The 27,874-nt window shown below is 40.0% G+C and overlaps 1 protein-coding gene across 2 annotated transcripts in view; it reads right to left on the bottom strand.

Moving 5' to 3' along the window:
• The window catches only part of LOC135219972 (large ribosomal subunit protein mL48-like), a 64,399-nt gene extending 38,110 nt beyond the window's left edge, over window positions 1–26,289 (bottom strand). Inside the window, exons 1-4 of one of the 2 annotated variants that reach the window (XM_064257221.1) lie at window positions 26,180–26,289; window positions 24,000–24,176; window positions 11,235–11,324; window positions 760–893 (exon numbers count right to left, since the gene is read on the bottom strand). In XM_064257221.1, the coding sequence (XP_064113291.1) occupies window positions 760–893; window positions 11,235–11,324; window positions 24,000–24,020 (245 nt within the window). In that variant the 5' untranslated portion in view covers window positions 24,021–24,176; window positions 26,180–26,289. The remainder of the gene's footprint in view (window positions 1–759; window positions 894–11,234; window positions 11,325–23,999; window positions 24,177–26,179) is intronic. The other variant, XM_064257223.1, reaches the window with a different exon arrangement.
• Between the last annotated feature and the right edge of the window lie 1,585 nt (window positions 26,290–27,874).

The raw sequence follows: 27,874 nt of genomic DNA, 5'->3' as shown, positions 1-27,874 counted from the left end.
AACAGATGTTTACCGACCGGCGACAGAAGAAAATCTGAATAGAAAATGGGAATGGTTTCCCGGTATCCGCCTCCCAGCGGCGGGAATGGGTACTAACCACCTAGCCGACCACTGCGTTTGCCGGGAGTTTTGAAGTTCTGTCGGTCGTCAGAGGAATACAGCTATATATATATCTGGCAGGTAAGTGTCATGAACAAACACCCTTTCAAGACCTCTTAGGCCTGCCTGATACTTTAAAACATCTTAAATATGGATGTACAGAACATTTGAGAGATCAAAAACAGATGCTTACTAGCTTACTAGCACATTAAAGGACTATGGCAGCTAGATAATGGAAAAATTCCTGGGACTGGTGCATGGAAATATGCAATGCCAGATTTATATGCTCCTTCTGTAATGGCTCAACAGAACACCAAATTACATATTCACATTTCTTTCGTTTGGCAAAGACCAAATTACATATTCACATTTCTTTTGTTTGGCAAACCCCAAATTACATTTTCACATTTCTTTTGTTTGGCAAAGACCAAATTACATATTCACATTTCTTTTGTTTGGCAAAGACCAAATTACATATTCACATTTCTTTTGTTTGGCATACTTAATAATTCAAGTCTTTCAGAAAAGAGAGTTGGCTTTAAGATAAACATTCTACAAGGGACGTTGCCTAAAGTACAGTGTGCATAAAGCAATGGGTAAAAAATAAAACAGTAATTAGGTATATTATTTATAGGTGTAAGAAAAAAAATGTTTACTTACGCATCTTCCACCTCAATACCCATATTAAGGGCCGTTTTGTGTACCCACTTCGAGTAATGCTCTAATACAGTAAAGTCTTGGCTTTTCATCTGAACATTAAGGAGAGGGTATTCAGGAATTTCGGCTACTGTTACCTGTAACAAAAAGCAAATAAGAAAATATTGAATTGAATTTCTTTTAAACCTACACACCAAACCACAAAATCTGTTTATAACTTCTGTATCATCAGAACCTTTTAAATCTGTTTACACTTCTGTATCATCAGAACCTTTTAAATCTGTTTACACTTCTGTATCATCAGAACCTTTTACAGCACAGGTATACAATATAGGTAATATGAAACATCAGTAAATGTGTTCAAAATTAAAACATGATTATGGATAACTGACCATTTCTTACCTAACACTTGTATTCCTCTGTATGTATCAGGGTTGGCAACGATTAAATCAAACTGATTTAATCAAGTGATTAAATCATTGATATTTTCATTATAAAAAATCATGATTTTTTTATTTTTTTATTTTTTTAATTTGAAAGCAAAGAAACTGAAAATTATGGTTTGGAGGTTAATAAAAACTTAAGCATAACTGTGCTGCATCTATTTATTTTGATATAAAAAAAACTGCAAGTACATACTTTAGGCCAGAAATGGAAACCTAAAAGATAAATCAACAGTAATTCTGTCATAAAATACATTGAGGAAATAAATGATTGGACAAACATCTAACATAAAAAAAAAAATAAACAAATAAAATAAATCACTTAATTTTTTAAAATTATTTTTTCTTGATAAAAAAATCACCAACCCTGGTATGTATGTTCCTATGAGAGATATCCATCAAATGAAATAAGGCATAATTGTTTTGCAACTCATAAAACCTAAATCAACAACTTATAACATATACTACAGTGCGTCCTCGACTGATTGTGGGGATCCGTCCCAGCTCCGTGCCATAAGTTGATTTCCGCCACGAGTCACTGCATTGCGATTATCAACTTAATGCCTATTCTTGCTGTTAGCATCATCATTGGCACTTATGGTGCTATAACTTTATGTTACAGCACTGTAAAATGCCCCTTTACTGGTGCTGAAGAGTGCTGTAAGATCAGATCATTGCAAGTGGAGGACGCACTGTAAGAGTATTTACAATACAAAGTAAGGTGTTCTAAGTCATTTTTCTATGTGGAACAATGATGGATAACAACCTCAAACAATTACTATATATTTTCCTGTAAGTATATGTCAGCCTTTAAATAAGACAATGTTAAAAATTATGGCAAGGTTTCGTGAATTTATCATTGCATCTGTAATATTACGTATAAATTACAAAACCATCTTTGTATAGGGTAACTTTTGCAAGAACATTTATCTTATGAAATACTACTGGTTATGTAAAGATGTTATTACAAATGCTGGTTTACTTACTGCATCCTTAGATATTCAAAATAAACTAAATAAACAAGCTAATTCTATAGTATCGTTTATCCTACGCACATCACCTAAAAGGAAAACCACTGTTTTGTTTACTTTCCATCTCCAATAACAAAGAACCCCTAGGAACAATACGATAATGTACAATAATCATTGAAGTACATCATTTTTGTTCGTATGACTGAATTGTTCTAAATGAATATGAAATGATAATGAATTCTTAATAAAAAAATTAATATTACATTATCCTAGATGTTATTAATACCATAGTTATTACACTGTCATTAAAACTTATGAAATGTTACCGAAAGATAATGGTTGCTGTGGGCGCAACCATAACTCAACGTTTACATTTTCTAAGCTGGGCTCTCATAGATAAAAGTTGATTTTATTAATGTTGAATTATTCCTTGAATAGGCAATTTATGAAGATATTCAAATAATATATAAGGTCCCCCTCATAAGAATGCCAAAGACACTTTTCTAGCTACCCAAGTTTTTTTAACTACCATAAGTTAACACAACCACCAAAGCTCCTCAAGTGAGGGTTCTTTCAGTTGGGAGACCACTTTAAAATTTTTCATTGCACTCTACTTCTCCAACTGATAAAGTGACTGATTAAGAGCTTTGGATAATTTCAGAAATAAGACCTACCCATTAAACCTAAGAGGGCCAGCCGGAACCCTATATATGGGGGTATAGGGCAAAAAATGCAGTCATGAAAAATTCATGGGAGCTTCATATGGCAATTGAGAATACGTATACGAAATATTTCGTCAAAATTCCTCTTACTTTCGTAGTTACAGGGTAATTAGTAAACATAACTCATAAGCCTCAACATTCATCCGTACAAGAAAATGCAATATTTCTTCTGTTATCGTAAATTTTGATAATTATTGTCAAAGAAATTGTGAGAAATGGCATCTGTAGAGATTCCGTGGGTCACAGAGGGGAGTATCAAGTTCACCATGAATGATCAGTGTGAGAACAGACTTTAAGTCGTCTAACGTTCGAGTTTCACCTCTGGCATTCGCTTGCTTAGTTTTACATATGTTTATCTATGTTTCGGCAAGAATTTCATCATGCCAATGAGGAAAAGACAAGGAAAACTCTCGCTAACATACAGACGAAGAAATTCACTCAATATGATTACAGAATATCATAATATATGCGATATTAGCATAGTTAGTGAAGAGAGAGCGAGGGTTGCGTAGTAAGTAAACGCCCCCGTCTTGCCTGAAGCACACGTCACACTGTCCCCCAGGCTACGACCTTTGAGCACAAAGGGATCTTAAATTTATGATAAATAACATAGTTTTGGTTTATTAATACCCAAAAGGAATATGAAATTCATAATAATCATGATTTATTAACATTGTCTTGGTAAAAAGACAGTACAGCTTCGAATTTCACCTCTTGACATTCTCTTGCACTTACATTTGTTTATTTTTGTTTCAGCAAGAATTTCATCATGCCAAAACGGAAATACTAGGAAAACATCTAGCTAACATACAGAAGAAAGAAATTCGCTGTAATAAGCTGAGTTAGTGAAGGAGAGAGAGTTGCGTAGGAAGGAGTGCCCGTCTTGCCTGACGCAGTGCCCCAAGCTACGATATATGAGCAAAGGGGTCATCATTTATGATTAAATTATGATAAATAAAATAGTTTTTGGTTTATTAATACACAAAAAAAGAAATATACATTCATAATAATCATTATTTATTAACAATGTCGTTATAAATACGAAGAAAAACTTTGAACGCCCGTATCTCAAACTGTAGTTATTGACCTTCAAAATCTATCTTCTCACTTAGTTTTAAAAGCTATAACATTGGAATTTGGTGTATAACTCAAAAAGACGTTATAGAACAATCAAATAAGCCCTTTTTTCCAATTTTTTTTTTGTCTTTTTTTTATAAATTTTTGTTTTTCCTAATTTATAGGGTTTATTTTTTACCATAATGAAAAATTCATATCTAGCAAAAAAATTACTTTTATAGGAAAAAAACTCCTCATTTGATTGGAGGTCTACATCAGGTCTATATATGGTAGTAATCCCAGGTCTTAATGTCAAATATCAGGGAGGAGATAGAATTTGAAAAATGGTTATTTTCGGGATAAATCTCCCTGGCGTCACAAAACCGAAGGTCAGAGGCGAAAATCATATGCAGTTTGGAGATGTCCCAAGTCACCTTATTAAGTGGTATGAATATCAAAGTCCGTCCGTTAAAGAATGGCATTAGCCGGCCGGTCCCATTAAGTCTCCAAAACCCAATCTAATTATCTCATTAAAATAACTTTTGTCATTACTGTCAGCCAACACATGGGTGTCTCCTAGCTCATCTATTCAGTCTTTTCTGTAAATGATTTAGATAAGTTTGTCTCAAGAATTGTATATTATATATATATATATATATATATATATATATATATTATATATATATATATATATATATATATATATATATATATATATATATATATATATATATAATAGATGCAAGTGTTGTCTCTAAGGGGGCAATGAGATAATATCAAAGTACACCTGAGAGGCATATCAGTAGGAGAAGTCTTTGAAGGGTTAACTTATGGGAACTTATACCTATTATTCTCCCTTAAGAATGTATCATAATATATGACAGAAAATTGTGTTGCATAACTGAGAACTTGTTCAGAGCCAAGCTAGTAGTTTAGTGTTAGCTTTAGCTTAAGATATTTAGGAGCAGGCATGGAGCAAGAAACAAAAACTACCTCTAACATCCAACAGTCTGACAATATACATGGAGAAGGAGGAAGATGCAATAAATTAACTGCACATGCTCACAGAGGCTCAAGTGAGGAACCATTGTGCATGTATTGAGAAGCAAGGGTGAAGGTCATTGCACTCTCCCACTGGGAGAGTGCTCTGCTCCTGTACCCAAACCCTGTATTCTACAGGTGAATGGATGTGTGCATGCACACTTCCAAGCAATCCTGGAGGTAGTGTGTCCAAAAATGGATTTGTCATAAACCAACCCACCACTGACAAGTACATGATCCAAAGACTGAGTATGCATAAAATGAGTAGATAGGCTTGTCGCAACCAGATGTACTTCCAACGAAGCACACGTGGAAGAATTAACTGCACGCAGTCGCAGTAGTCTACCAACCAGATACACACAGGATTGCATTGGATCTACCCAGTGTGTTTCCTAAGGAACACATGAAGAGTTAGCCCACTGCTTGGACATGCAATGATCAAAGACAAGAAATGCTGACAGCAGGTTATATAAGCTTAACCATGTGTGCTCACAAGAAAGCACAAAGAGTAGTTTAACCATGTGTGCTCACAAGAAAGCACAAAGAGTAGTTATCTGCACCAACTGGTCAATAGACCACAAGGAAGCACAAAGAGTAGTTATCTGCACCAACTGGTCTATAGACCAAGTATGCATGGGGTTGTACAAGCTCTGCCTAGTACCATGTCTCCGAACAGACAAAGGAGGATGAGTTTACCCCACTTCTTGCACAGACCCAGTCCAGAGACCAGAAAATAGCAGAAAGTAAGCAGTGCTAGTTCAACCAGCTTTAACTCCCACAAGTACAAAAGTACAAGCAAACACTGCTACCTACATGAAGTAGCTGCCATAATTCTCATATCTAGGTGAACCAGAAGCTACTTAATCATCTGTAGGTGTCTGTAGGAATTCTTGTGAAAGGTCAACTAGATTTCCAATTCTTCCCTCTGTTGGAGGGTGAATGAGAGGAAGAGGACAAGCTCGACAACATGGAGGAAGAGGTGACAATGATTGCACTTCTTTCCTTGGGTCTAGCTTTCCTCCTGAGAGGAAGCTGCAAAGACATTGCTCTTCCAAGGGAAAGAGGACTGCTACTGGAAACTCAATTGCATGAGCTCCTAGAAGTTACAGTAACAGTAGATGTAGCAGGAAATGTCATAAGGGTTGCAGCAACAGCAGACTTCGCAGTCGTCATATGATCACCCATCTCCTGCAATTCCCACATTTTGCCTGGAAGGGGATGTGCTTGAGATAGAAGGGACACTTTGGCAGCATGAAGGAATAGGTAGATTCACACTTGAAGGCTACTCCTGCCAAGCATCTCCCAACAGTAGTAGAATCCCACCTACAACTTGACTGAAATCTAACCTTCTTCTAACCATTCTTCTAACCAAATGATCTTTGAGGGAATGTAAGCCAAGAGGTAGGTGGTACAGGCAGTCCCCAGGTTACGTCGGTCTCAACTTACATTGTTCTGAACTTAGGCCACTTTTCAAAGTCACCAAAAAATCGGTTCTGGGTTACAGCAGAAGTTCCAAGGTTACATCGTTTTAGTCTTACGGCACACTGTAAGGGACAGAAGAATATTTGTATGTATTTTTGGAGGAAATTCTACAAGATCATGGATGCACACCTAAAGTTTTCACGACAACCAAAGGAGTAAAGGTAAGACTTTCATCACTTTTCTATTTCTCATTTTTAGCAATTTTTTAATAAAATGTTCCAGCTTATGTCATTTTAAAGCTTACATCACGCTTCAGGAACAGAACCCCGCTGTAATCCGAAGGACTGCCTGTACATTCCTCTGTCCACTGACTTGGCTTGATTTCCTGGCTGACAGCTCTCTAAGAAAGTCCTTTACACATTTTTGTACAAATTGATATTAGACTCCCGGTATGACCTGATGAAAACGAAAACTAGAAGTTCTAGTTGAAGTACAAGATTCCAAAAGTAGAATTGTGGAGACAATGACTCGTTTTCTGATCCAGCTTTCACAACTCAGCTCACTTTCTTCTTTTGCTCCTGGATATATGCCATATAGGCGGCTTTGTGCAGCAGATATAAATTGCATGCCGTCACCTGGTGGGCTAAACATGTCTTACTCACATGTGAAGCAGAGATAAATGAATATACTGTTCTGCTTCTGCATGAGCACCAACCCAACCACTGTCTTTCAAGAGATCACCAAGAATTTTGAATGCTGCCATTTCTAAATGCAGTCCTCCAAACATGAGAACCATATCACCATACTGCAATGGCCACTTCCATTGGATCTGCTTGGCAATTGCAAATAGTGCCTGATCAGCTGCTAGAACTGGGGTTTGGCCAGAATTGAAAAACTGTGTGGTTGCTCTTGCAATATCCATGGTATGTTTCATCATTGCAACTGAATGAGCTGCCTTTTGAAAAAGCTTATTTCGATGGGGGCATTTGCACTCTTGTGCAACAGGCTGACTTCTCAAGCCATTCATAGTCAAGAGAAATACAGTGGGTCCCCCGTATTCGTGTTCTCCAGATTCGTGGACTTACGTATTCGTGGATTTCTCTCTAGACCATATCTACCCATTATTCAAGGAAAATTCACCTATTCGCAGTATTTTCCTATGAGAAATATCCAGAAATTCCTGGGTTTTTTAAATAAGTTTCATCATAAAATGCACTTTTTATGATAAAACTATTGAAAAAAGCAGGTATGAAAATTTTTAGTGGATTTTTCTTGAGTTGTAACTAACATAATAGGCTGTTTTCAGCATTTTTATAAGGCTTCCAACTATTCATGGGGACCACTGTATGCTTAGAAAGCTCAACTTCTTAGTGTCCTGCACCCCCACTGGATGAAGGGAGGGGATTCTCATGTTTTAAAGCGAGCAGGGGGTACATTCATGCACTATTCAGGAAGAGAAGGTACTTTTTTTACTCTGTTCCTCTTTGGTTGATTTGGGCCAAGTTTCTGTCCTCACCCTTTTCATCAGTGCTTGGAAGCTGAAACAAAGATATGCCTGTCCCATGGAAGGATGTTTGTGCTGTTGTGGCCCTTGGATTATGGTCTGGATTGGCAACAGCACAAGCTGTAAAAGTGCCCAGCAGACTCATCCATTGTGCAGCTGAACACTTTGGTAGGGACAGGAACATGTTAACTTTCTTTAGGCAATCCTCTATCCTTTTCAGTGACAGAAAAATCTGAAAATTTTAAGAGCATTGATCACCACCCCTAAATAGAGAATCCGAGTTTTCTGAAGGTCCTTTATGGATTTTTCTTCTGGTGGGGACCGAATCAACCAACTGTCCAAGTATATGGAGATGTTTATTCCAACAAAGAAACCACTTGGTTAAAGGGGCCAACACAATGTTTAACACCCGTGGGGCTGTCGACAATCCAAAGCATAACGCTTAGAGCTGGTACGCTTGATTCCCAAACACAAATTTCAAAAGTTTCTTCGAGTCCTTCTGGATTGGGACATGAAAATAAGCATCCCTCATATCGAGGAAAACCATCCAATCCTGTTGACTAATGGAAACGAAGACCGATTGATTCGTTTCCACATGAAACTTGGTTGTCTGGATATACACATTTAATGCAATTACATCCAACACCAGTTTCCACCCCCTGTTAACTTGGGGACTAACCAAAGGTGGTTGTAGAACCCTTCTGATTCGATGTTTTCCACTATTTCTATCATCCCTTTTCTGAGAAAGGACGACACTTCAGCTGAGAGGGCAGGAAACTTTTCTAACGAGCCAGAGTTAATGCGACGGGAGTGCTGGTCAACAGAGGTCTCTTGATGAAGGGTATGGAATAGCCTTCCTTTAAAATTTTGACAAACCATTGTTCTGCCCTTTTTGAACTCCACTCTTTCCAAAAAAAGATGGAGTCTGGCCCCCACTATAGCATGTGGACAGTGTCCTCACTTAGGTGCTGTTGACTTTGTCGAAGATTTCTTAATGGCTCGAGGGGTGAACCTGACAGATCCTCTCAGTCTAACCTGTGATCTCTGTCTGCTGCTGCCCCAAAAGTATTGAGGTTGAGAAGGTTGATTTGGCTTGGTTGCTGTTCACTTTCTAGGACATTTAGTGGATTGAGAGAGCAAATCCTGAATAGACTTTTTAATGAAGATGTGACACAATTTTTTCTGTGGGAACAAGTGCATCTTATCAAGAGACAAAAACAGAGGAGCAGACTTGTGAGACACAGCCATACTTGTAAAAGACCCACAGCTCCCTCATTTTCAGGAGTGCCATAGCATACAGTGAGGCAACTTATATCAAACCATCCCTCACTGTCTTGTCCAAACAAAGAGAATACTATCGCAGAAATTTCTTGGCTAATGCACCCATCGTCCAATCCAACAGGCTTAAAACTTCAAAAATCTTGAACAGATTCTTGAGAAAGTGGTCCATTTCCAACAAGGAACACATGGTTTTCGCAGACAAAAACACAGACCTCCTGGCCACATCTATGAGCCCTGAGAGGTCTCCCTGGGAGGAGGCAGCCAGTCTCAGGGAATGAGCTTCCTGTGTCATAAGAGTAGTATCTCCTAGCTGAAAACTGAGGAGGAATACTGAAGCGCACCTTACCCTGTTGCCTCTTCTCAGCAAGCCAATTCTCGATCTCACACAGGGCCTTCCTAGAAGACGAAGAAAGAACTACTTAGGATAATCCTGGAGAGTCGGAAGGTAGGTCACACATCAACTACAGCAAAGCAGGAGAAGAGGGTGCCGCTGGAGAGAAGTCTGGGAAATTTCGTGAAAAATAACGAAGTAAAGAAACGTATACAGATGGAGTGGACTCTTGAATGTCATCCTCATCATCTGACGACGCTGGAGAAAACGAAGGATCAGGGGCTGCCACAGGAGTTGACTTCTGAAGAAGGCCCATGATGTGGTCCAACTGCTTCAGAAGAGGGCCCAACACTGAGTCTGAAACTGAGAAAAATTGAGCCAGGCGCTCAGCTTGCGCAAACAAAGCAAAAGGTGTTGGCACCGAAGTACCAGTTACTCCTACTGAAGCACAGCAAGCTGGTCCCAGATGACTCCTGACTGCTGCACTGTGCTCTGGCGCCAAACTGGGAGTGCGTGCTATCGGGCGCTCACCTACTAACAGATGTTCCACTTCCACTTTGCACTCTGTGCCCCTTAGAGGGACTAGTCTCCCAAACTAGACAAAATACACGACAATTCCAAGGCCCCTTTCCAGTGGCTGCCTTTTGTCAACACCTGGGACTGCACAGGTGTGACTGAGGGGGGCAACTACCTGTAGGCAGACCCCACTGACCTCCCTTGGGCCTCCAGTAAGCCTCCTCCTTGGGGTGGGGGAGTATGGCAGTGACCTTTGCCTAGGAGAGTCAGTGGGACGGATAGCTACCTCCTCCACAATCACATCACTCACTTTTATCACATGCACTAAATTTGTCAATTAGGACACACATGGATGCCCCAATCTGGGCCACAGTGGACACTCCAACTTATGGTCAAACTTTGACTCGAGGCTGGCGAAGCAGTCTGGCTCAAAGCGTGGGAGCTAGGAGAAAGAGGATGTGGTAAAGGAGGAGGATTGGAGATACAAGTCAAAATAGCAGAAGACACAGCTGGTAATCAATATTAGCAGACTTAGGTGTAAAATCCTGGCTAGCTACTGATTTAAGCTTGGCTCTAATAGTTGCTTTTCTCTTCCTATCTTTTTCAAGTTTTGACAGACGAGAGGATAACGTCTTCCACTTTTTCTCGTCCCACTCCTTGCATTCCTCACTCGTTATGTCAATCAAACATGTTTGACCCCTACACGATGTATAAACCGTATGAGAATCCTAGAATGCATTCCAAAGTCTAGTATTACAGCCATGGCTGCAATGCCAAAAACTAGAAGTGCTAGATTTCCACATTGTGACACTAGTAAAGTCAATTCAGGCAAAAAAAAAACATAAAAAACTGCAGAGAATGTTAACTTAAAGTATTGGGTTTTTGTGTTGAAACAAACATAACGCTCAATATTAGTCATCTGAAGGGAGGAAATAACTCACAATGAACCTAAGTACAGTAATAATGGATAAATACTAAACACATTCAGAATATACAGGAAAAGAAAATCCAAAATATTTTGGATGGTCCAGCTTTCAAAGTATTTTGGATGATCTGCTCTCCAGAATGAACAAGAAAAGCTCTAGTTACCTAAGGTTTTGTATAATTGTAGAAAGAGATGATAACATTTTTTGCTCAATGGTCTGGGTAGACTAATTTTAAATGTAACAAGGACTTACAAATATTACTTACATCTAAGTACGGAGGATCAAACTGGCTTGAACTGCATCGCTGAGTAATAGACAAGAGTCGACTGGCCAAACAAGAGACCCTTGGTGTTGCCTGAAACAAATGGAGCAATACAAAGGAATTGAGCAACATATAGCAAAAGCATGTGCAGAACAATAAAGGAAAAGCTATAATACTGAACTGCATGAAACACAATAAAAAAAAAATTGGGATGAAAGTTAAGCACCACATCACTTAATGCAAGGTAAAACATCAAATCAAGAATGATGATCAACCTACCTTATAATACTGTAGTATATAGTATAATGAACAAACATTAACAAATGATTACCATTAACTACAAATTTCCAATTTTACTTATTCTATACACTGTCAATTTAAGTTACCAGATAGCTTGAGGGTCTGGCCCCTTCTGGTATGTAAAAAAATCTGCTAAGCAACAAAACCTGGCACCTACACGATCATGTACCCTGGGCCCCGACTCACATGCTTTAAAGTGCAGCGTAATTTTATATTGTATACTTAATTGCCTATTCTCAGCAGTTGTGTAATTATGACATTTAAAATATTTACTAAATTAACATTCAAATTCAGAAATACATCTGTAAAAGAACTTCTAAACATGAGAGAGAGAGAGAGAAAAGCCTTCCCGAGCATATGTATTCACTTCACTTTTGGCCCCGGAATAAAAGAATAAGGGGTGGCATGAGGTGGGTGTAATGTGTAAAGGACCTCAGGTTTGTATAGTCAGGTAAAATAAAATTTCTAAGACAATTTGTATTTTTCATAGCTACAAACCTTCCGTCTTAACAATAGGATAATTTCTAGCGCCTACCTGGATCCGGTAAAAACACAGATGAAAGTAAGGAATCTTGTGATATTTGGCAACGAATGCATAGATCAGGTGAAGAGTGGTCAAAGACCACTCACCTACGCCACCGCATCAGTCTTTTCTTTAACCGCCTGGGCAAGAGTCGTGGCCTTTACCCAGTTCATTGCCCGTTTTGCTTGTGTTTAGCATTTTTTTAATAAAATAACTATTTGTACAGGCAGTCCCCAGTTATTGGTGGGGGTTCCATTCTCGGCGGGGTTTTGATAAGCGAAAATGGAATCTTTCTTATAAAATGAAATTTTATTCCATACTTAACGAACAATTATATAGCTGTAGGTTCCCTACATGGCAGACAAAAGATTCAAAACTTCGAGGTGGTGCCACCATCGCCAATGTAGGTGACATCATCTCCCACCACTCGAGGGAGGAACAGGTACAACAGACCAGGTAAAGTCAATTCGTTCTGCCCAACCATCCACCTGTGGGGAGGAGGGAGGGCTTTAATTAAATAATTGTTTGGTAAGTATGCAATAAAATTTAATTCTTTTATAACAATTACATTTTTATTGCAGAGTCTTACCGAACAATTATACAGCAGATTACCCACTGCAAGGATGGGGGGCTGTGGATGTATGCTTAATTCATTAAAAAAGACAATAGTCAGTGCTGTGTTGTATATTACCTTGTAAGAGAGCTACTGCAGGAGAATACTGCCTTTGGTCGGTGCTCATCTTACGTAGTAGAGAGCTTCAATGTCAGTCCAAAGAGTGCCCCTACATAGAGTGGACTTCCTTTGCAGTCATGGCAGTTCACCGCCAACTTGAAAACATAATGTTGCCCTTGCATTGTGCGAAGACCAGCTACCGCATACAAGTGAACAACAAGTCACCTACACCATATTAAAAACCTATACCCACCATATTACAAACAATTGACTGGCGAGTACCCCAGGTAAAAGTGTCCCCAGCTTCCCTCAACACAGCAACCTTGATACAAGGCAAAAAATACAGAGAGGGACCAAACCCCATGTCGTTTCTCCTAACATCATGCCAGCTATGGGAATGGGACCAAGAGAAATACAGTCTTCAAACACCGTCTCAATCTCTTTCAGGTAATGAGACGCAAACACCGACTTCGACCTCTAAACGGTACTCTGCAGGATAGCACACAGGTCACTACCGCTCGGACTTCGTGTGCTTGGACTTTCAACACAGAATAATCCTCTTCATTTACATGAGAATGTGCTTCGATAATGAGTTCCCTTAAGAAGGGGATCGCATTCTTCAAAAGAGGACGAGAGGGATACTTCACCGAATACCACAGTCGAGAAGATGGTCCTCTTGTTTTCTCTGTTCTGTGGAGATTATATCTATAATATCTAAGAGCTCTTACTGGGCATATGTCTTTCCTCTTCCTCTGGTCTGAGAATATCAGCCAAATTCTTGAATGTGATGGAGCAGGGCTAAGGTTTCGAAGGGTTTTCATTCTTGGCTAGAAAGCTTAACATCAATGAGCAAGCTGTGTCCCCTAATGAGAAACCAACTCTTTTCATAGTGTGGAGTTCACCGACACGTCTTGCCGAAGCTAAAGCTATAAAAAATAATGTCTTCATGGTTAGGTTCCTCATCGAGGAAGACCGCATTGGCTCAAACGAAGAACTCGAAAGCCACTTGAGTACCACTTCCAGGTTCCAAGATACTGAATCTTTCAGGCACTTAGATGTCTCGAAAGACTTAATCAAGTCCGAGAGGTCAGTATTATTAGACAGGTCTATGCATCTGTGTTTAAACACACATGCTAACATCGCCCTGTAACCCCTAATCATCGATTGAGCCCAGCATCTCGATACTCTTAGGAAAAGAAGAAAGTCTGCTGTCTTGCTTTTAGAGGTCTCAGAAGAAGGGACTTTATTCTGCTTGCACCATCCTCTAAACACCCCCGCTTCAATTAGTAATTCAGTTAGAAGAAGCCTTTCTATATTTAACGATATCTTCTGAAGCTCTTCTTGAAAAACCTTTTGCTCTGACAAGGCTCCTGACAGTATGTATCCTGTCAGAGCCAGAGCGGACAACCCTTGATGGAACCTTGTACAATATGGTTGTCTGAGTAGCGACTTCTTGGACGGTAGGAGTCTCGGGAAGTCTACAAGTAGACTAAAAAGGTCTGGAAACCATTCCTTTCTTGGTCAGCATGGTGCTACGAGAGTGAGACATATTCTGATGAAAACAGACTTTGTTCAGAACTTGCCTTATCAGCCTAAATGGTGGAAAGGCATATGAGTCCAGCCCGACTAGTTCAGCAGCATTGCGTTGATGGACCATGCTAGAGGATCTGGTACTAGAGAGAAAAAGAGAGGAAGTCGATTGTTGCTGGAAGTGGTGAACAGATCTATCCCGTGTTCCCCATTTCTTCCAAAGATTAAGGCAAACCTTCGTATCAAGAGTCCATTCTGACGGAAGAACCTGATGACCTCGACTCGATTCATCCCCCAAAACATTCATTCTTCCCTGGACAAACTGAGGAATCAGATACACTCGTTTCCTTTCTGCCCCCCCCCCCAAAAAAAAGTGTCCCTTGATTTCTCGTAAAGGAAGAAAGAGCGTGTCCCCCCTTGTTTCCGAATGTAGGACAACGCGGTGGAGTTGCCTGCATGTACTGCCACCGTTTTCCCTGTGATCTGGTGAAAGAAAGCTTACAGACCCAGATGGACCGCTAGTAACTCCCTTTACATTGATGTGAAGGGAACTCTGTTCCATCAACCATATTCCCGACACTTTTATTTCTCCAAAGACAGCTCCCCAACTGTGATGGTAATTGCTTCCTAGCAAAGAAAGATAAAGGAAAGGAGAACGCATTTTCGAGAAGTTCAGCAGTAAGGAGGCGTTAGCGCATTGTGTTGGAGGTGCCTGTTATCATGATGGTTCTAGAATCGGCAGGAGTGTTGTGGAACTCGTTGGGATGTGAGAAACGCCGCGATTTCTGATGCAATACCTCGTCTAGATTCATCTGAGAAGTTCTAGAAATCCCTGGAGTCTGTGAAGTTCGCCGTAGGCTCCGCCCCCAGAGAGCCGTATAAATACGACGGTCGTAGCAGGAGGAAGCAGAGATCGTAGAAGAGAGACACCTGTTAGTCACAGAGAGATATCCTCAGTAAGAGCCATAGATCAGAATATCAGTGAGAGATCAGCAGCAGAGATCATCAGAGAGAGACTAGAGACGAAGGAACCGATGAAGGATCAGAAAAAAAAGTTGCTCGAGAGTTGGTTGGATACTGGTCTAGTCGTCTTCAGGAGTGGACGAATTATCTCGTGTTATCTCGACATCGAGCAGACTTCAGAGAAGAAAAGGTCCTGCTAGAGGTTTTGGGGAGTTCCAGCCTTACAAGTAGACTATTTTCTGCAATACGGAGTCAAGAGGGCGTCTGCAATCACCGTTTTCCTTTTGAGAAGCCATCGCTTCAAATTACCAAATTGATTAGCAAGTATTTGAATTGCCTCAATGTTCCCCCAGTTCATGCAGTGTAAGATTCTATCTTTTTATGTAAATAGGAGATACCATTCTGCATTTACCTAAGTTAGTAAGCTTGTAAATAAACCTTTGTTGTGTTAGTGTTTCTTTCAATATTCGTATCCCCAGCTTCAACTGTTGGTGTTGAAATATTTTTTTTATTATTTCATATCGAACCTGAAGCGGACCTCTCTCAGAGGCCATAACACCAACCTACATCGAAAGTGTTGGAAAACAACTGTAAGGTTGGGTGGAGAGGAAGGTGAGAAATGCCTTCCGACAGTATCAGCTCCGAGAGCCACCATGCTAGATCCTCTTTGATCTCTTCTGTGATGTCAAACACTTTCAAGTTCAGCTGAGACTTCCTGCACCACGATACCTTCAGGAAGAATTGAAGGGGTCGCATATGTAACCTTCCCGAGTCTTACAAACTTCTCTACCTACGATAAGGTGCACAGAAGACTCATCCACTGGAGAGTGGAACATGAACAATGGTTCACGAATTCCTGAACTACCTGAAGGCACATCTGAACTCTTTTTAGGGAGAGAAAAGCCCGAAAAGCTTGAGTATTGAGAGTCATTCCCAAAAATAGAATCTTCTGAGTCGGAATCAGTTGTTTCTTGTTTGTATGGTGTTTTTACTTTGCATGGAACCAGTGGTTATTCAGCAACGGGACCAATGGCTTTACGTCACTTCCGAACCACGTCGAGAGTGAACCACATCGAGAGTGAACTTCTATCACCAGAAATACACATCTCTCACTCCTCAATGGAATACCAGAATCGAACTCGCGGCCACCAAGGAGGCACACCAACACCATACCGACCACACCACTGAGATGCTTGGAATCGGTTGTGATTTCTTTTCATTGACGAGAATCCCTAGTGATCGATTCAAACAAAGAGTCCTCTCTAGATCCTTCATGCACTGGCTTTCCAAGGAGGAGCAGAGAAGCCAGTCGTCCAGGTAGAGTGCCACATTGATACCCAGATGTAGCCACTTCCCTAGAGGTGCCAATACTCGGGTAAATACCAGAGGAGCCGTCGAAAGATAGAAACACAGCACTCAAAATTGGAATACTTTGCCCATGAAAACAAACCGAAGAAATTTACTTGATTCCTGATGAATCGATATATGGAAATAAGTGTATTGCATGTCCAAGGAGACCATCCAGTCTCAGCAAAGCGACGCAAAGCTGGTGAGTTGTTTCCATATTGAACTTTGTTTTCGAGACAAACAAGTTCAGAACGCTCACATCCAACATGGGTCTCCAACCCCCCAATGCCTTGGGGACTACAAATGGGTGGCTGTAAAACCCCGGAGAAGACTTGTCGATTACTAACTCTATTGCCGTCTTCTAAATGAGAGCTTCCACCTCTTTGGCCAGAGCTACAGTCCTGTCTGAGCTGGAGACTAAGCCGACAATACAATCAGCGCATTGGAGAGAGGAGGAGAAGGAGCTTTGAAAGGAATGGAGTACCTGAGGTGAAGAACTTGGACCACCCAAGGGTCTGTCCCTCTGCGATTCCACTTCTCCCAAAACAGGTGCAACCTCTCACCTACCGGAGCATGAAGGATAGCTATATTAATTGGGGAAGGCTTAGAAGGTTTTCTCGTGGATTTAGAAGAGGGGCGCAGGTTTGAGCGAAGTCTGACGAAGGGACCTGAGTCATAGAGGTGGCTTTCACTCACTTATTTGACTGGGCCAACAGATCGTTTGTCGACTTTTTCTCTAAAGCAGAAAGATTAGCATCAAACGTCTCTTCCGGGAATAAATTTTGCTTATCTAATGGTGAGAAAAGCAAAGCCGACTTCTGTAAAGAAGTAACTCCTTTCGTGACGAGGGAGCACCAAAGTTGTCTCTTCTTGAGAGTCCCAAAGGCAAAGAGAGAGGTGATTTCATCAGAAGCATCTCTGACAGATTTGTTGGCACACGAAAGTAACCCTAACCAATCCGACATCACATCTTCCAGAATAGAGGGGCAATCCTTAATCTTCAAACCAAGAGCTCCAACTATCCAGTTCAGAAAACTCATAATTTCCAGGACCTTAAAAAGGTTCTTGACTAAATGGTCTAATTCGGGGGAAGAAAAGAACACCTTCGCCGCCAAAAACGCTGCTCTGCGATTAGCGTCAACAAGAACAGAGAAGTCCCCCCTGAGAGGAGGCAGAAACTCCCATGGAAGGAGCTTCTCCTGTCACATAGAAATGGTATCTCTTGTTGATGAGCTTCAGTGGTGGAAAAGCAAATTTTGGTGAGTCATCATATAGGTAAAAAGGAATACTAGTGACACTGAAAAGCAAAAAAGCTTTATTTGAACACAGAAAGAAAACCATGAGCAAAATGGGTATGACCAGATCTGAAAGAAAATTGTTTATAACTGAAGTACTGAGGGGAAATGAAGGTAACGTTAAGATAAGACAAACAGGGTCACTAAAGATTGCTAATAATGAGGAGGAAGGTAGAAGAAGAATTACTAAGGAGGGTTGGAAGGGAAAGAGTCCGAGGGAAATTAAAGGTGCAGTGATGAAGTTGCATCTACAATTTGGTCATGGAAGTGGAGATAAAATAAGGGAGCAACAGAGGAAGCACGATTGAGTGATTGTTTGATAAGCAAAAAAAAAAGGAGAAAATAAAAATTACTAACAGACTTGATTGCAAGTTGTGAGGTATGTACAGATATAAAAGAAATCCAGCTAAACCAGTACACAGGATTTTCATGGAGTAAAACATTTAATGAAGTAGCAATGTATGAGGAAGAGATAGAAGAAAGTTCTTGGTAATAGTAGATATGGCAATGAGGTTGCCAGGCTTTTTGGATAAAAGATAAGAAACCAGAAACTATTATAAAGGCACTTTTTGATGGTTGGTTTGCTATATTTGGAGCACCTTCCAAAATACTGTCAGAAAATGGGGGATGATTTCAAAACAAAAAAAGTAAGGAGGATGGCAGAATGATGAAATATTAAAGTATTAGCCACAGCATTGGAATATCCATGGAGCAAAGGATTATGCGAAAAGACTGAAGGCATCATCAAAGAATTTAAGAAAGAAGATGGAGGATGAGGAGGTGGATTGGTCCATAGCATTAAGATGGGTAGTGAGTGCTAGGAACTGCTTAATAAATGATAAAGGTTTCTCTCCTAACCAATTAGTATTTGGAAAAAAAAAAACCTTCCTTGCCTAATTTAATGGGAGTAGAGAGTTCAAGTCCTGCAAGCAGAGAGAAAAGTATGGAAGAGTGCTATAGTAAGGACCACACTGAATGCAATGCATAATGCCAGAAAGTGTTTATCAAAAATTAGTCTTGTAATAAAATAAGAACTGCTTTAAATAAAAATGTCAGAGAACATAAATTTGAAGAAGCAGTAGTGGGAGATGAGGTATTCTATAAGAGAGAAAATGAAAATGAATGGAGAGGACCTGCTCAGGTAGTGGGAGTATCACGGAAAACAGTGTGTACTGGTTAAACATGGGGATTCTTTTAAGAGAAGTAGCTAGAATGCACATTAGGATTAAAGACTACCATCAGAAACAGAAAAGATACTTAAAATAGATATATCACGTTGTGAAAGGTAGATTCTATGCGCCAAATGAAGGGAACATAGATAGGCAGGAAGGAAAGGAGATAATAATAGGCTAGAGAAGGATTGCAGACAGAAGAGGCTATAGAAAGAGATGTGGTAGAGGAAACAGTGTAAGATGACAGGGAAAGTGAGTTAATAGAAGGGGAGTTAGTAGAAGAAATACCAAAATTCAAGAAGGAAAATAGGGTTAGAGCTATAAACAATGGCACAAGAAAAATAGAAGAATGAATTATATTAAGTCTTGCACGAAAAAGATCAAGCAAATTTTGGGCTGATTCGTACAATGTACAAGAATCGCAGTCAGGTGACAAGGGATGGGTTAACTTATGGGATTATAGTAATGTTGAAAAAATTGAAGATGAATTGGAGGTGTTGCTAGGATTTGAAAATAGAAGTGTAATTGAAGCTAAAGAAAAAGAACTAGAAAGTTGGAGAAAAAACATGGTACGTATATGAAGAGGTAAATTACATCAGACTAAAAGCTATATCTACAAGATGGATAGTAACTGAAAAGATAAAAGGGGGGAAAGGCTAAGTAAAGCAAGACTGGTAGCAACAGGTTTTGATATAGAGGACCTTTCAGGAGATCACAGCGCTGATCCATCACCACAGGGGTTTAGGGGAAGGACCTACGACCTTGGCAGTAGATCATCCCTCTCAACTGGGGTCTTCCTGGGGACCAAGTATGGAACCCAAGGCTTCCTTGGGACTACAGTGGTCTTCCCTTGATGTCGGGGTCCTCGATCAAGTGGATAATCTAGTCTCCGGACAAGAGAAGTCACTTGGTTCGAATCCCCAGGCAAGTTACCTCCTCGTCCCCTGCCTAACCAAAAAGGTTATACTAACTGTAAAAGAGGTCACTGTCGGCTAAACAGGTGGACACTGGTTTAGTATGCTTAGAGCCCAGTCCCTCACTGCAACAACTGATTGCAGAAGCAGTTTCCCACTCACAACAAGAAACAATAATCCTGGTGGCTGCCACTCTGGCTGTTTTCTGAGCTGTTTCCTGCCTGGATCTGTGGTCCTATACGGTGGCTGAACTAATGGCTCCCTCAGGGGCCATAGTTTCGGAAGAGGGTTTATCTTTGGGTAGACAGTGCCGATTGGAAGGTAAGGCAATTTCCTACCTAGTCCACAGACAACAACCTGTGGCCAACCTGGTCCTTCAGAGAGAAGGTACAGTCTTGACTCGCTTGACCAGCACCTTTGTGTCCTGAGCTCTATGCAACCATAACGGATGGGCCATGGGCAGGCTCCTCCTCTCTCTTCCCTAGAGAAATGTTAAATACTACGATGGACAAGTGAAGATTCAAAGACAATGACTGCCTTGTCCGCCGGGCAGTAACTAGGTTCAGATGCCTTCGCGTGTCCTGTGCCCGGACCTTCAGGTCAGGCTAACTTAAAATTGTTCCTTTCAACCTCTTCTTGCAAGGGAAGGCAGGTAAAGGTAGCAAAGAGGAGAAAAAGAAATTATTTTCTTTTGTCCTAGCCCTCTCTTTGGAGGAAGAGAAGGGGGTTCTCTCGCTGGCTCTTCCTCACCTATCGGTGGTGGTGCCGGTTCCATGCAGGCCTTCAGAATTGGGAGCTAAGGGGACTCCTTGGTATCCCAAGGGATCAAATCCCTCAGGGCGACGTGATGCGCCCTTTGATGAGGTCTTCATAAACTGTGGCTACATTCCATCCTCTCTGCCTTATGAATCAGGCAAAAGGAGGAAGAGGTGGCCTCCTTCACAGAGGAAGGAGCAAAGAGGAGGAGCCCACTGGGGAATACTAACAAGGACGAAGGGCCTAGCACTGAGGAAGTCGTCGGGGGGCATAAGCCTCAGATGGTGTTTTGGCACCACTCCTCCAATAACGTTCTCTCCTTGGAATCTCACCCATTGCACAGAGGCTCAAGAATAACACTAATCACAAGATTAGTGTTATTCTTGAGCCATCCTCGGTGCAACCTATCTGTCTGCAGAGGCTATGAGGATCAATAACTACACTGTATCTCTAATTATTACACTTCTTGCCGCCCACACCTCGGCATATGTACTAGGGAGGCGTAATGTAGAAGCCAGCACAGTAAAATTATGGGTATGCATGGTTGAAATACTCAGAAAGCAACAATAAACAAAAAGCATTAATATAATAATCACAAAAGTAGGGAAACATCTCACCATGAAATTATCTAAAAAAGCAAGAGACAGTCAAGCCAAGAGCAACGTGAACATGTGTCATCACCCGACAGCGGCTGAGGCAAAGTGAATACATACGCTCAGGAGGGCGTAGATTCCCACTCCCGAGCGGTAGTTCAACTACCAAACTACCTTGCTATAAAAGTCTAGCAGTCGTTTCCAGCTTCACTGAAGGTGTTTTTTAATGTAAAGGACTGACGCTTTGTATATCGTGTAGGAACAATATGCAATTTCCTGATTGCAATTCACTCATTTTGGTCCTACCCTCTGAAAAATTCCTGTGCTGTGCATCAACATCAATAGTCACAAAATATCAAACTTGACATAAAAAATAGGTATATATGGTTAACATGTTTGGCTGGCAATTTATGTATGTATCATATAGTACTGAGAGGGGTCTTGAAATTTCAAGCACACAAGGTGGAATTCTCTGCAAAGACAATGCATTGTATCCTCAACTTATGGCATCACCAACTTATAGCACTTTTTCAGCACCATTAATGCCATTGTCCAGCGCCATAACTTGAGCCTGCATCAGGTTATGGGGTCGTAAGTGCCATTAACGACACTAAAGGCAAAAACAGGCATCAAGTTAACAATGCTTTTGGCGCTGTGACTTGATGCAACATCAAGTTACGTCACCAAAACTCAAGCTACGGTGCCGTAAGCACTTTTAAAGTGATGATACTGGTGAAATCAATTTACAGCAGAAATCAACTTACAGCGTGGCGCTGGAAGTGCCCGGAAAAGATCGCCCGCCATAAGTCGAGGACGCACTGTATTACATCAATGTGTGGAATAGGGTAAACAACCGAGTGGACTAGCTGCGGCCACCTTAACCGTGTTCAGACTCACCTTCAGAAAAAGTACTTCAACACATCCTGACACCGGAGATGGGCACCAGTCACGAGTCATAGGTCATGGGAGCAACACCTCAAGACATCAGACTTGTGAATGGTGCCCATCTCCGGTGTCAGGACATGTTAAAGTACTTTTTCTGAAGATGGGTCCAAACACGGTTAAGGTGGCCGCAGCTAGTCCCCTCAGTTGTTGATCCTACTGTAATTTGTAGCAAACTGTATCATTTACCCTGAACAGATAGACCTAGAAACCAATGAGGTATATTTATTTGTCTACTACATATTCATTTAATATTTTAATTTTGTATTTTGTTGGTTCTATCAGTGTTTAGGGATAAGAAAATAGAATTTTTGACTTTCCTTCCAACAGCATGATCAATATCTACAATGGATGGCAAACTTTTCAACATCTCTACAGACTTTGGTCTTCTAGACCAAATCTTTGAGACAAGATCACTATACTCTGTTTTTTTCCATCTGTCCATCCGCCTGTGGTGTTTTTGTATGGTAACACTGCGTCCCGGGCTTTAAATAGTTACGGTATGTGTAAGTTTTAGGTAAATAAAAGGATATCTGGGTGTACATTTGCAACTGAAAAATGTTTTAATAATTTACTGTATGCGAAGTACACCGTTAAAATTTGAAATAGGATATTATTATTATTGTTGAATGTAAGCTGAATGTAACTATCTAAAGCCCGGGACGCAGTGTTACAATACAGAAACACCACAGGCGGATGGACAGATGGAAAAAAACAGAGTATAGACACCCAAACTACATAACCTAGCTAGGTAGCTGTATGTGAATAGCCATAGTAATACCACATTACTGGGTAAGTCTCATATACAAAAAAGTACTTCAACATGTCCTGTAATCGATAGACATTTACCTAGTCAAGAGCCAGCGTCCAAGGGAGCAACACCTTGAGACCTCTACTTTCCTCACAAATAAAGATTTTTCTCACAAGTCACAAATTAAGGCAATGGGTAGGTAGTAGTACTCAGTCATTTCCAATTTTAGGGAAGGTGGTCGCTGTATGGTTTGTTTGTTTGTTTGTATGGTGTTTTTACGTTGCATGGAACCAGTGGTTACTATTCAGCAATGATTCAGTATTTTACCCTACAATTATAGTAGATTCACATCACCCGTGCATCTAATGCCTAGGCCAGTCCCTTATGACGCTCCTGATTGGCTGTTGATACGCCAATCACAGGGCTGGAAGCTCTCAGTTTCTCTTGAAAGAGATTACGTATGCAGGATGTACCTAGGTAGCTACTAGCTACCTAGTAACTAGTTACTAGGTAGGTACCTACCTACCTATACATTACTACCTATGTTTCACCTCTCCTGTCCTGAGGGATACGTCTTTCAAAAGTATCCCTATGTGAACTCTCGAGAGGTTGAGAGTTTCCAGCCCTGTGATTGGATTAAAAACAGCCTATACCTAGTAGCTACTAGCCTACTTAGATAGGTAGGTACGTAGGAGGAAAACCTCGTAGTTGAGCTACCTTGCTATGAATCAATCTAAACTCTTAAAACCCCAGCAGGTCTTCCAAGCACACTTGCCAGTGACGACGTCTTTCGGCTGGGGTGTGCTTGAAGGCAACGTACCGTACCCGTACCCTCTGACCCCAGAAAGCCCAGAGAAGGTGACCCTTCAAGCCAAGCAGTAGTACCCTACGGACTGTCCTTTAGGTAAACACGGCAACAATTTTTATATTCTACCCCCACGGATATATCAAGAATGTCTTGAACCATGTGACACTTCTCACTGATCACACGCACAACCAATATACTTACTCTCCCTACAGTGAACATCATCCGCAGTCAATGAGAGACGGAAGAGATAAATGAGCGAGGGTGCCAGAGTCAGAGTTCGAGATCTCTTCTTCCTTCCTCCTTCGTTCGTTCCTCCCACAAACACGTCGGTACCAGTTCGCTAAGTTGCTAACTTGCTAAGTTGCTAATGTTCAGCACCTTCCGAAAAAAGAAAAAAAAAAAAAAAAAAGATGATCGCTCATCATACCGTGGGCTATAATATAGCGCTCGACATTTTTCCTCTCTCTTTTTTTTTCTTTTTTGCAACGTTTACAAACGAAAAGCTCTCATTCACTTGTATATTCAAGCGCTGTTTCACAACCGTTCAGTATACTATGCACGTCAACGAAGTATGCAATAATTTCAATTCAAATTAAACGTGCATGCACGCAGGTGCATTTGGGTATTTCGTTCATATATCTGGTTCACGATGTCCATAATTTTTTTGCAACAATTAATTAACATCAAAATATCTCAAGGACTATTCACAGTAATGATAACATACAGTTATTGCCACGATGTGGGTATGACATACGTGACAGATATCATGTGTTTGACTACCCTGACACAGCTAGGCCTATGTCAATCTGAGAAGAAATTTAAACTAAAAACATATGAAATCTTGCTGTAATATGTATCGAAAGGTGCACTTTGAAGTCTGTCCAATGTATCAACTTATGATCACTGAAGCCAGTACTGAACAATTAAATGGTGAATCTAAGAAATTGCAAAACCTTGAATGTGGAAAATATCTGCAAATGCTGATCATGGATACAAAGTAAGCGTTGATAAATGAATAAGTTTGTATATTGTTTACAACAGAATGCTTGAAAGCGAATCTAATATTTGCTCTTTAATAAAAAAATATTTATACTCTGTCAGAAACAATATTCTTACTGTCGACTTTCGTAATACTGAGAATTAAGCAAGTTATACAGAATGCATGGTTACACACACACACACACACCACACACACACACACACACACACACACACACACATATATATATATATATATATATATATATATATATTATATATATGTGTGTGTGTGTGTGTGTGTGTGTGTGTGTGTACACACACACACACACACACACACACACACATATATATATATATATATATATATATATATATATATATATATATATATATATATATATGTGTGTGTGTGTGTGTGTTGTCGTGTGGTGTGTGCGTGTGTGTGTGTGTGTGTGTAGCCTACATGATATGTACGGTATGTATATATGTAGCACATGTTTTTGTCTGAGTGTGTTTGATTTGCCTTTTATCATTTCAAAAGGCAGAGCTTCTCTTGATTTTTCTTCATAATTTTCTACGCTTTGTGAAATTTTACTGTATCTATATTATTAAATGATAGATATTTACGAGATATTCAAAGGGGTCCAGAAATGTAAACTTTCTCTCGTTATGTTTTGTCTGCAACCTTTTCGTATACAGGGCTGATGACAGAGAAATTTCCATCGTAATCAAGATAGCCCATACCTGTACCTACTTGCTGGGCAATCGGTAATTTGATATCAAACATTCAGTCTTATATTCCTTACGTGAGGCTACAACATCTTCAGACTTTGTCAGTTCCATTGCTAGCGTAAGTTGTTAATAGTGAGGAAACCAAATCTGATATCAGTTACTCGACCTCGGATATATACCGCCCCGTTGAATGACGCTTCTCCTCCTGTGTTTTTTGGCCATAAATTTCCTTGTATATCCTCTTTTTTTTCTTTTTTAGGAAATTCGTTATGATTAGCTAGCATTATAAAAGGGGATGCGGTGAATTAAAAGTAAGAAGTAGGTTCGAAAGATATATGGTGAGGTTTGTATCAGTCATAGGTGTAAGCTAGGTCTATAGACCTTGGGTGTAAGACTGTAAATAACAAATTTTGTCTCGAGTGACAATGCAAAAGAGTGGATATTTTTTAAACTCGTGTATTTTACTTATAACAAAAAAAGTCTACGGTAGACGGTTACATCTGTGTCCTATGAGATGGCATTGGGAAACAAACTAAAGATGCAATATGATAATAATCAATCTGTACCTGGTTTGTTTTTTTTTCGCGCCAGAGAATGTATTCATAGATTTTTATTTTCTTCCTTAACCAAATCATCCTAACTTAAAATCTAATTGCAGTAATACGTACCATTCGTAAAGACATCTTGTCAGTTCAACTATATTCCATGTGCCAACTAAACAGATATAATTAGACGTTATCGTGCTAACTCATGATACTTCAATACAGCCACGTTATCAGCCTTTATCTGATAACATCAAATACATAAAAGTATATGATAGGCGTTAGCATATTAGTTCATCACATTAAAGTCCACGGTAATTCGATGTCGCAAACACTTTAAAATGCTGATCCATGAAGATTGCTGGCTGAAATGCTAAATCTAAGTATGGTAATTATAGAGACTACCTATTTATGTACGTCCTAGCTAGTGCTTCGGCTATAACTACATCAGTTTTAAGACTTTCTATTAAGTAGTGGACTACTGTATCAAAAGCTGCGCTTAAGAGTTTAGCACTATCGGTATTGTTTATCATCATCGATTTATTTCTGGAGGTAATTTTTTTCAGAGCTTAATATTATTTTTCCTGCAGTTGTATTTTCATAAAGCCGATCGACCCATAGGTTTCAGTGTGGAACATAGCTGACTTATGTGTGTCAAACTATGATCCTCCCCTTCAAACGCATCCTTCATATTTTATCCAGTAAAAAAAGATAAACGGGAAAACTCAACAGGAGATTAAGCTGGCTTTATGCCAGCACGGGCTCTTGCTCAAGAGCAGCCCGAAGGCCATATAGATATTTTGCAGGTGGAAGGTGAGTTAAGGATATGAGGTGAGCCTTTATTTATGATTTCAATGGAATCTGCAGGTGAAATGTTATGAAGCGCCAGCCCGGTGTTTCGTAATAAACCAGCCTGCTGCATGAATCCCGGAACTTGTTTCTCTAGAACGTTGCTTGAATTATTTTTCTTTTCTGTTTCCATTTCAACGTGATCATTTATATTGCTCGAATATTTATCATAAAATAATCTGGTAATAACTTGATTATCATGGAACCCAAGAAAGGACAGATATGTAATAATAGTAGTAGTGGCAACAGTCCTAGTAGTATTAGTTGTAAGAGTATTCTTTGAAACGGCTCTCTTGTTCTCAGTATTTTTGCCTTGGTTACGCATCTTTCGGTATATTTTCCTTAGTCACCTTACGTTTTTTTTATTAACTCTCGTTTTTTAATTTCGTCTCTAGATAAACCTGTGTATTATGATAATTTAGCTATGACCTCATAAACCATTTTGGAAGAGTAAAGTCAGCGTCTTCATTCATTTGTTCGGTTTTATGTAGCATCCTCTCTGGCGGGCCCTTGTACGTTTTCTAAATAAATTGCCTCTTATATTATATAATGGTTTTTTAGTGTTTTCTCATCAGTATTGTAGCTCCTGCAGAAAGAATAAAATGATCAATAATTGATTGATTTATTCCTACATTTTTTTTCTCGATTAGTGATACAAAGTATAAGACTTGCTAGTCTAGATGTGTGCAGACTTTATGCTTCCGCCTGTCCTTCCCTGAGAGCGGCTTGTAAGAGAGACTATATGAGTCGAATCTAAGTTAAAACTAGCGTACCGGTACAACTCTAACGCTAAAATAAATAAAAATGTTAAACCTCCCGTTAACACAGGCTAGCTTTTTTTAACAGATAGTTGCTACAAAATGCGACAATTAGTGATCTGATTGATTTATGAAAATGAGGCTATAAATCAAGCACTGCACTGGGGTAATTCTCGGTCATCCAGCTAAGCTCAGGGCAGAAAAAAAGAGGGAG

Source organism: Macrobrachium nipponense, chromosome 1 (genome assembly GCF_015104395.2).
Source record: "Macrobrachium nipponense isolate FS-2020 chromosome 1, ASM1510439v2, whole genome shotgun sequence".
Taxonomy (NCBI): domain Eukaryota; kingdom Metazoa; phylum Arthropoda; class Malacostraca; order Decapoda; family Palaemonidae; genus Macrobrachium; species Macrobrachium nipponense.
This window is presented reverse-complemented; position numbering and strand designations above follow the sequence as displayed.